Source organism: Anthonomus grandis, unplaced genomic scaffold (assembly GCF_022605725.1).
Source record: "Anthonomus grandis grandis unplaced genomic scaffold, icAntGran1.3 ctg00000814.1, whole genome shotgun sequence".
Lineage (NCBI taxonomy): Eukaryota > Metazoa > Arthropoda > Insecta > Coleoptera > Curculionidae > Anthonomus > Anthonomus grandis.
The window spans coordinates 4395-14562 of NW_026088598.1; the positions used below are offsets into that span (position 1 = coordinate 4395).

Sequence of the window (10168 nt, forward strand, 5' to 3'; positions counted from 1 at the left end):
CCCACGTTGCGAAGAAAATAACCTAAAAAAAGTTACTCACGAATTAACCCCCTACCCTTGCAAAAACTACCCTTTCCGATTTTCCAAATTATTTTTCAGTATCACCATTTGATTTTGGGTCAAAATTTATGGCAGAGGATTTTTTTTCGAAATTTTATCTCGTTTTTTAAGCCTACAATTTCAAAATACCGTTTTTTAAATTTACCCTTTCAGTGCCCCTAACTCCCTTAATATGCATTTTCCACCCTATAGTTATAGGAACTTTTTTTAAAATTTTTAGGAGTACTATCACCCCCCGAATTTTTTTACACCATTTCAATGACACCCTGTATAGCAAAAATAAAAGAGGTTCAAGAATCGATCCTTGAGAAACTCCCGAAATTATGTGTTTCGAATCGGAGTAATTGTTATTGACACGTACTCGTTGAGTACGATTCCAGAGATAGAACTTAAAAAAATAAAGAACAACTTCATTGCAACCATAAAACTTTAACTTAGCAACTAACAAGTCATGATCGATTACATCGAAAGCCTTTGAATAATCTAAGGCAACTAAAATTACGGCCAGTTTTTTTATCGAGAGCCCTTATTATGTTGTCTATTATGTTCAAGCGGGCGGTAGGTGTACTGGATCCTTCTCTAAAGCCAGACTGTTTAGTTGGAAGTACGTTATTATCAGTAAGATAAAGTGATCACTGTGCATAGACAACTCTTTCCAAAACCTTCGATGTTATTGGCAATAAACTTATAGGGCGCAAGTCCTGTAGGGATTCGGGATTACATATTTTGGGTATGGGGCACACAACGGACTCACGCCAAGGCTGTGGAAAGTAGCCTGATTCTAAACAAGAATTAATTATATTTGTTATATGGTCAATAACCTGTGGCAGACAAAGGTGTAGCATTTGTAACGAAATGCCATCGCAACCTGAGGTATTTGACCGAATATTTCGAATTATTTCATAGACGGTATCTTGATTAACTAAGACAAAACTAAATGTTTGATCGGAAATTTTGTTGCTAGAGTAGTAATTAATTCTATTAAGACAGTTATTAGATTTATTAAAAATATTTATAAAGTAGTTATTTATTGCAATGGCATCACATATTTAAACGCAATAATATGCCGCCGGGACACTGTTTGTATTCGAAAAAACTCGCGGACTAAAAAGCTCTGAAAACATCAAAAATGATTCCATAATAGGCCGCGAACTGTTTGCGGAACAAACGGACCTAGTTTGTATTTTGTTTTTGTCCTGTCCGCTTGGTGGAAACCCGGCATATCTTCCCTTAACACTTACCTAAGACCGCACAACAGTCCCCAACATTAGCCACATGCAAATGAGGTCCGTCGATGTGCGCGACACAGCTCACAGCTCCGCTCATCGCCACCGACAACGTTTTCACGTTAATCTTCCCGTCCTTGGGTAACGCCTCTTTGCTCAGATCCTCGTCCAGTCGCAGGAACGCCCTCTCGATCGCGGCACGTATTTCAACGTTGCTCCCTCGCCGGCCCTCCTAAAACTTACAAATGAGAATATCGCGACCATCGCGCCATCTGTTGGTGGCTAAACAACTACCGCGAGCCGTAATATCAGCATTATTGAATTACCTCGGAGAGTTGTTTGACGAACTGGACGAAACTCTCGCGGTAAATGTCCCTGACGTCCTCGACGAATTGCACGTTGTCGTTGTACGATTCTAATAAGTCTGGAGGTTTCGGTTGGTTTACGTTTAGGACGTACTGTAGGAGATTTTCGTGTGGCAGGAGACAAGCGGTTATGTAGTTGAATAGTCTTTTGGCTATTACTTGGGCGCAGGCGCCGCCTCCGTGCCCGTCGAATACTCCTACTAGGAAACCTGTGCAAAATAAAAAAATGTTTAATTTTCAAAAGATCAGCAAAAATACAATATGATATAGGAAAACGGTATTTGTTGCAGTTATAGTCTTTTAAAGTAAAATTACATTGAAGACACTTTTTAAACATTACTTTTCTTAGATTACCATAAATTTCTTTAAGATGAAGTACCATAATGCAATGTCCTGTTTACTTCACAATCTTTATTTCAAAAATCCCGAGGCGTTTCGGTTGTTAAACCATTGTCAAGAAAAAAATGATATTATCACAAAATGCCCATGAAAAGGTTAAAAAAAAACGGCACACACATAACATTAATTTTACTTGTCTTAATTAAAAAATTCATTTCTTGAATAATAAGCTTTAGGAACCAAAAACAATTTAAGTTTGTTTTTTTAAAACAATTTATGTTATTAGTTACTTTAATTTGGCACTATCCTGAAGTATGTGGAATTTATTAAGGATTTAGGTGTGACGTTGGATTCCAGACTGCTCTTCGACGTTCATATAGAAAACATTGTTCAGAAAGCTCCAAAAAATCTAGGTTTTATAACTCGAATTACAAAGGGTTTTAGTAATAAATCATCATTAATATTATTATATAATGCGTTCGTTAAACCTACTATAGAATATGCGACAGTGGCTTGGAATCCGATGTATCACAAGTATATTGATCAAATTGTAAGAGTTCAACGAAAGTTTCTAAATTTAGTAAATTTTCGCTTTAATAGACAGAGAAATTTTTTTAATTACTATGATAACTTAAAATTTTATGGTATGAAGCCCTTAGAGAGTCGTAGAAACAATTTTGATTTAATATTGATTTATAAAATTATTAATAATTTAATAGACTGCCCTTTCTGTCTGGAAAATTTACATATCAACGTTAATCCTCATATTTTGCGTAATAGATCGACCTTTAGCATCTCAAGATATTCTTCAAACTATTTGTCTAACTCTCCATTGTTCAGATGCGCCCGTAGTTTTAATAATTTTCAAGAAACTAATTTGAATAATGATATATTTTTCTCCAGTATGGCTTCATTTAAGGGATACTTAAAAAATTCTACCTAATTTCGTAAAGAACGATAAATATTGTCCTTTTTTCCCTATTGGTTCTATATATGCTTCTTTATTGTTTATAAGAGATACTATTAAATAAGTTAGTTAGGTTTATATTGCTTGGTGTATTTGTTATGTTTGGTGAAAATGTAATGTTTGGCAAAACGCTTACTTGTATTTAAATTCATAAGATACTTTGTGCTTTCCTGTTATTGGATTGCTTAGTCTATCTGTAGGAGAGCCTTGTACTTAAATAAATAAATAAATAAATTTGTTGTAGCAAATGGTTAAATTTTTGATGGCATAAAATAATGCCCCATTGAGGAAGAATGTATTGCTTGGATTGCCTGCAAACAGTGTTTTTCTCCTTTAATTTGTCAAATTATACCCTAAAAACATCACTTTATTCCCATACTCTTCGAAATCTTAGACCGAGATAGGGATATATAATTGAGAATTCTACTTTTCCACCTTTCTCTATATCATCGTTTCAATTCCCTAATATTATGTAAAGATACCTGCAAATCTCTATTATTTTGTTGCCTTTGATGATTGCTTCGTTCATTGTTTGCCTCACATTTGCAATTATTTACTGCAGTCCCCTTTTGCTCAAATTTTGTAACAGTTCTATTATCTATTGATTTTTCTGGTATCGGCCTATTTGGAAAAAAAACTGCAAACTGCTCGGTAATTATTGCCTTGGTAAAACCATTTAACCATTTAGTACTTCGTCTTCAGTAGTACAACTTAGAGCTGAGCTTTTTTATGTAGAATCATAATGCAGTGAACTTATAACAAATTATTTGATGTAGATCACCAGTCAAGGTAATACATTTTGGCCGGTATACCTGTGAATATGAGGCAATAAAAAAAACACAAATTTTCGTAGGTTTTTGGCTGTTACTTCTAAACGGACAAACCAAAAATAATTAAAGTTATTTTGTTGTTTGCAGATTTTGGTGCTCTTTAAATTATTCTAATACATTTTTTTCTCTAAAATAATTAAGGGAGCCAATATTGGGTATTTTAGGACCAACATAGGTATTCCCATGTCCCTCCTGGCGGTGCAACACCCTGTATACATATATACATACAGCGATCGCCTAAATTAGAGACATGATTTTTTGAGAAAACGCTCGAAACCGTCGATTTCTATTTTAAGTTGCGCATTATTTCACATAAATTTTTGTATACAGGGTGGAACAAAAAAAAAGATATGACGTCATCGGTCATTTTTCTAAATGGAATGCTCTATTTTTTATTGCATTTATGAAATATAAGCGAAAATCCAAGAAAGTTTCGTATAACACACCTTATCTCAAAACTCAACTGTTTCCGAAATATTTACATTTAAATAACAAGAAATAACTACGTCTATTTACAAATTAAGGTAAAATCGAGGATAAAAATAATGTTATAAACACTGCCAATCGTTTCTATTTCCATGTTTGCACTTGTAAAGAAATCTCCATTTTCGAATGTCACTGTCAGTTCGAAAATTAATAGTTTTTATCAGAATAAATTATGGCTAATTTAACGGAAACCCAACGAATTGAAATTTTGATGATGCTAGGGTACGGGGTTCGAGTGCGCGCGCAAAAAGAAGTAAGTGAACTGTTTAATGCCAAATACCCAAACCATCCTATTTCTCAGTCAACAGCAGTAGAATAGAGCACAAATTCATAACTTCAGGTCATGTTGGGGATTTGCCAAGATCAGGTCGTCCAAAAATTTCTGAAAAAACAAAATTAAACGCTCTGCTCTCCGTCGAAGAAAATCCAAACAATGCAACTTCACAAATTTCAGTAAGACGCATCTTAAAAGCAAATGAATACCACCCTTATAAAATTAGACTAACACACGAATTAAATGAGAACGATCCTGATCGAAGAAACCAATTTTGCGAGCAATTGATGAACATTTGCAATAATAACCGTCAGATTGTGTTACGAGTTTTGTTTTCGGATGAAGCAACTTTTTGTTTAAACGGTGTCGTAAATCAGCAAAATTGTCGGTACTGGCCACTATCAAATCCACACTGGGCAATTGAGGCTCATACACAGTACCGTAAATCTATTAATGTTTGGGCTAGTATCGTGGAAAATAAAGTAACAGGGCCATACTTTTTCGAAGAAAACTTAAAAGGTCAACGCTATTTGAATTTTCTTCAAGAAGATTTTATCCCTGCTTTGGCTGACCTATACCCAGACGAACAAGACCCTGCTGTCCCGACAGATAATTTGTGGTTTCAGCAAGACGGCGCACCGCCACATTTCTTTCGAGATGTCCGTCATTACTTGGATAAAGTGTTCCCAGGAAGATGGGTAGGACGAAGAGGGCCAATAGAGTGGCCGGCCATGTCAACAGACCTAAATCCCTGCAACTATTTTCTATGGGGGTACCTGAAAAGTAAAGTTTATATTGAGAAGCCAAACAACGTAGAAGATTTGAAAACTAGAATTAGATATGAAATTAGACGTATATCACCCGAAATAATTGACAGTGTTTTACATGAGTTTGCAAACCGTCTTGCTTTCTGCCAAGAAGTAAATGGGGTCAAATCAGTTTGAACACTTGTACATTAATAAGAGTTTTCACAGTTTATAACATTTTATCTTAATTTGTAAATAGGCGTACTTACTTGATTTCTTGTTGGTTAAATGTAAATATTTCTGAAACAGTTGAGTTTTAAGATAAGGTGTGTTATACGAAACTTGCTTGGAATTTCGCCTATATTTCATAAATGCCATAAAAAATATAGCATTCCATTTAAAAAAATTACCGATGACGTCATATCTTTTTTTTTTGTTCCACCCCGTATACAAAAATTTATGTGAAATAATGAGCAAACTTAAAATAAAAATCGACGGGTCCGAGCGTTTTCTCAAAAAATCATGTCTCTAATTTTTATCGAATTTATGCGGAACTTTAGGCGGTCACAGTATAGAACACAACACACTGTATAGAACAAGTATAGTCGCTTCGCTCCTATACTTTGGTCCGTGGGGACCAGTTTGGAACGTTTAGGTCTTGTCTGTGAAGAGCCATAAAAAAAAACTTAAAAAAAAAACACAAATTATCAGGTGTACTTAAGTATGGTCAGTCGGGCGGGCCAACGTATATATATCAAGGAAAGAGAGGACCAGTTGTTGGGGTATCATGCTTCAAAGAATCATATTGTGTTATATAGTCGCGTTATATGTCAAATATCTGTCAAAAGTTATGAATTGTATCCAAAATAAACTCCAAATACCAAATTTTAACCCAATCGAACGAATAGCAAAAAATTTATGATGGTCACGTGACCCTAAAATCTATAATTTTAAAAATTAAATAATTATATCCTCAACAAATCTCAAATCCTAGTTTGCATATCATAAAACTACCACCTAAATCCATATTTTAAATTAAATAGATCAATACGATCCACGGTGTATAAATCCCATTATTTTTAAATGAATAAACCGTGTCAATTTGTTTTTGAGCCACCCGAGTAGGCCTTCAAATGTGTGGAAAATACGGCATTTTTCGAAGACGTCAAACACTTTGCCGAATTTTCCTGGCCGTAATACACAATTTCCTCAAAAGATATGCACATATTCGGAAAGCTCAGAGTTTTTCTGATTAGACGGTACCTTTAATTGACAGGTTCCGGGTAATTTTCATTGAAAATTAAACGAAACTGTGACACCCTTCCGAAAAATAACATGCCGAGATACCTGCTGTTGGCGGCCATATTGGATCACTTTACCCTTGTGGTGACGTTTAACGAAAAAATCGGAGAAAATTGACTGAGCATTTTTTTGGTACTTCTAATGTACGTGGAATTCTGAAATTTTAGTATGTATTGTAAAACAAAATTTGGAATCTTACAGATGATGTTTCATTTTCTAACAATGTATAGGGACGCCGCAAATGAATAAAACGCGAAAATTCAAAAACTATTAATGTTAGAAGAATTTCATTTACACGTAAATAATCAGCTTATTATAGTATTTAATACTTGAAAATAAAAATTGTCCCGGTGGGCCACTAGAAAATTATTAAATAAAATATGATTTTTGGGTCGGACTTTCATGGGAAAAGTTAATTATTTTGCTCGCCCTGTATAGTTCACAAAAATTTCGTTTATGTGGCATTTGAAAGGGAAATAATGAAGCTTTTTCTTCTTAATTTTTAAGTATCGTTTAGCGAAAAACCTGAAAAAACTGAAAATGCCATAACTCGTTAAAATTTTTTTTTTAAAAAAAGCTCCAAACATTTTATTTCTCCTATAAAACTCGCTTATATTTACTCACCCTGTATACGGATCTGGCCCAAAAAGTATACAGTTCTTAAGCCCTCAATAACCCTTATGTCCAAAAAATTTCAAGTCGTTTAAAGGCTTTAAATTTGAGTTCTCGCCGGAGAAAGGAATTTCACACGTTGTTTAACTCGGTACCGCTCTCTTTGTGGGTACCGAAAAAAAAATTATTTACGGATTCATCATTGCCAATGTATTAAGAGCTGACATGCCAAATTTCGTCGTTTCGCTACCTATACAGCCAAAGATATGAATTTTTATTTGGCAAAAAAACACGATTTTTGAGTCGGAGAGCACGTGCATAATATACTCGCTGACGCTCCTATATAATAAAATAAAGGAATATATAGAATCGATATGATGTTATGGAAATAGGAGTATGGGGTGTTAAAGTACCTGTGGTAAGGAGACATGAAGCTTCTGAGCGTGTATCTTCGATCGGGTTATTGGACGGAAGTTGGTTCGAGTCGTAGGATTTCACCGATCCCCCTTTAAACTCGTGGGTGTACTCGTTGGCCCTCAGGATACTGTCCACCTAAAAAGAGAAAAATCTTTAGGTTATTAAAAGTTACAGTATAGCTTAGAAATTTTTATGAGGCAATCACCTACAATTAGCGCAACTCCTCCTAAGGAACAATTTTATATATATGAAGAATTTTTGTAGTCAAAAAACTTTCTTAGAGTTAGAGTCAGTTTTGTGAAGCATGGACCTAAATAAGAGATACTTGCCACCAAGAGTATTGAGGGACTTCTGAGGATCATGATTTTCATGTATATAGCTAGTCTTTAGGTAACAACTTTAATAAGTCGCCTTCTATCCATGATAGCTCAAAAACTAATTGAGGCATTTTTATGAGGTTTCCGCCTAAAGTTAGTGCAACTCCTAACGAACACTTTGATATATGAAGATTCTTTGTAGTCAAAAAACTTTTTGAATTTGAGTCAGTTTTATAAGGCATGGACCTAAATGAGGCTAGAACTGGAATATTAAAACGCTTCGTTCCTATGAGTATTAGTGCAACTAACTTACTTATAAATTATCTTAAAAGATGTAAAATTGTTGGCCTTCAAACGCTAGAATCTAGATGACGTTTCAGTAAGTTTTTCGTACATAAACTCGCTAATGGGCAGATTAATTCTACTAAACTTCTGAGAATTTTTAATTTTCATGTTCCAAGTCAGCATATACTAGCAATTCCAATCTATTTAAAATGCCCTTTTATCGTACCAATTATGGATACAACAATCGGATTCAATTATGGATTAATGATGGCCTTGTTAATGGATTTTTATGTATAAAATGGTGTTATCCGTTGATAAATGAATAAACTCTTAATGGACAATTTGATATATGAAGAATTTTTGTAGTCAAGGAACTTTCTTAGTTAGATTAGAGGATTTCATGTACATGTTTTATGTACATAACCTATCTTTAGATGGCAAATTTGCCAAGGTGTTTGGATTGCCTGAAAATATTGTTTTTCTCCTTTAACTTGTCAAATTATATCCAAAAAACATCACTTTATTCCCATACTCTTCTAATTCTTAGACTGAGATAGAAATATATAGGGGAGGATGGGGCAAGTGAGGCACCTTAAGGCTCTGCGGCGTATAACTTACTAAGTGTTAGAAATAAAAAAAACTTTCATCGTTTGTAACACCAGTTTAATTGGTTTCAAACTAACATTAACTCTTTGGAAAAATATCAAACTTAAAACAAAAAAAGAAAAATGACTCTCTTGTCCCAAGTTATAGGGGCAAGTGAGTCCGAATGCTAATTAATCAACGACAATTGTCACAAACATAATTATTAGCACCTGGCCCATTATCGGGACAATCCTCATGTAACCAGGCACCACATTGCATGCACATTATCCATTCTTCATAACAAGTGTCTTCGTAGGTCTCATGACAGTAAATGCATAATGTGTTTTTCTCTTCGACCGGCATTGTTTTTATGTTGTGTTGTTTCTCTTCTGCTCTTGACGTGCTTCTTTTGCTTAGAAATTCCTTTTTTTAATTTTTTTCCATTACTAGTACTTGTCCCTACTTTGTCGTCTAGTTTCTTTTTTACTTGCTTAGCTTTCACTGGTTTTAATTTTTCTTCCAATTGATCTTTGTAAGGAGAACTAGTTATTATTTTAGATCCTTCTATGCGCCTAGATTTGGATTTGGCATTTTCTTTCTTTTGAGAGGGTTTTGCAACTGGGCTTAAATATTGCATATAATAAGAAAGGACAAAATGATTTAAATTCAACTACCCACAGTAGCACATAGGAATCAACAAAAGAACATGGGAATTATCAAAAGTTATCGCTCTGTTATTACAAAAATAATAAGAACAAACTATAATACAAATTATTCACGAAACGACGAAATATAGCCGCATCTGTCCGTTCAATCCATTGCCCTACATAAACTTTAAACGTTGCTGCAGACATTTTTTCCTGTATGGGTCTTGGTCTATAATATTATAAAGTTTCGGTGCTAAATGACGCTGACCAATACTTTTTTTGTACTTCTTACTTGCATTTTTTTAGGCAATAATTGATTCTCTCCAGGCAAAAAAATCTTTTTTCTAGGCACAGTTCTGGGCAAATAAATTTGAGTGCCTGAAAGTAAAATATATTCTAATTGATCTGCAATAATTGCCTGGAAGGAAGAATCAATTTATCGAATGCAAAAATGCCTGAATAAATTAAGTGAATTGAAGTGAATGATACTTCAAGTGAGTTTACTGGAAACAAATATGTAGTTTAATTGCCTGAAATAAATTGAAAGACACCTCATTAGAGTGACTGTAAATAAAAGAACTGCTTGGAATTAGAAAATTCAATAGTTTTGCTCAAATTAATAAAAAGTGCCTGGAATATATAAATCCGTTGCCTAGACTGAACTGCCTGGAATAAAATAATAATTTTCGCTTAAGTGTCTGAAAACTCAA

At 34.2% G+C, this 10168-nt stretch overlaps 1 protein-coding gene across 1 annotated transcript; it reads right to left on the reverse strand.

Moving 5' to 3' along the window:
- Positions 1–1301: 1301 nt before the first annotated feature.
- On the reverse strand, positions 1302–9756 carry LOC126749801 (pyruvate dehydrogenase [acetyl-transferring]-phosphatase 1, mitochondrial-like; the record flags this gene model as incomplete). The annotated part of the gene is made up of 4 exons (XM_050459469.1): positions 9751–9756; positions 7621–7759; positions 1613–1860; positions 1302–1518 (listed from the first exon to the last, which is right to left on the reverse strand). Coding segments are annotated over exons 1-4 (610 nt in total), but the record flags the coding sequence as incomplete, so codon positions are not given.
- Positions 9757–10168: the final 412 nt, after the last annotated feature.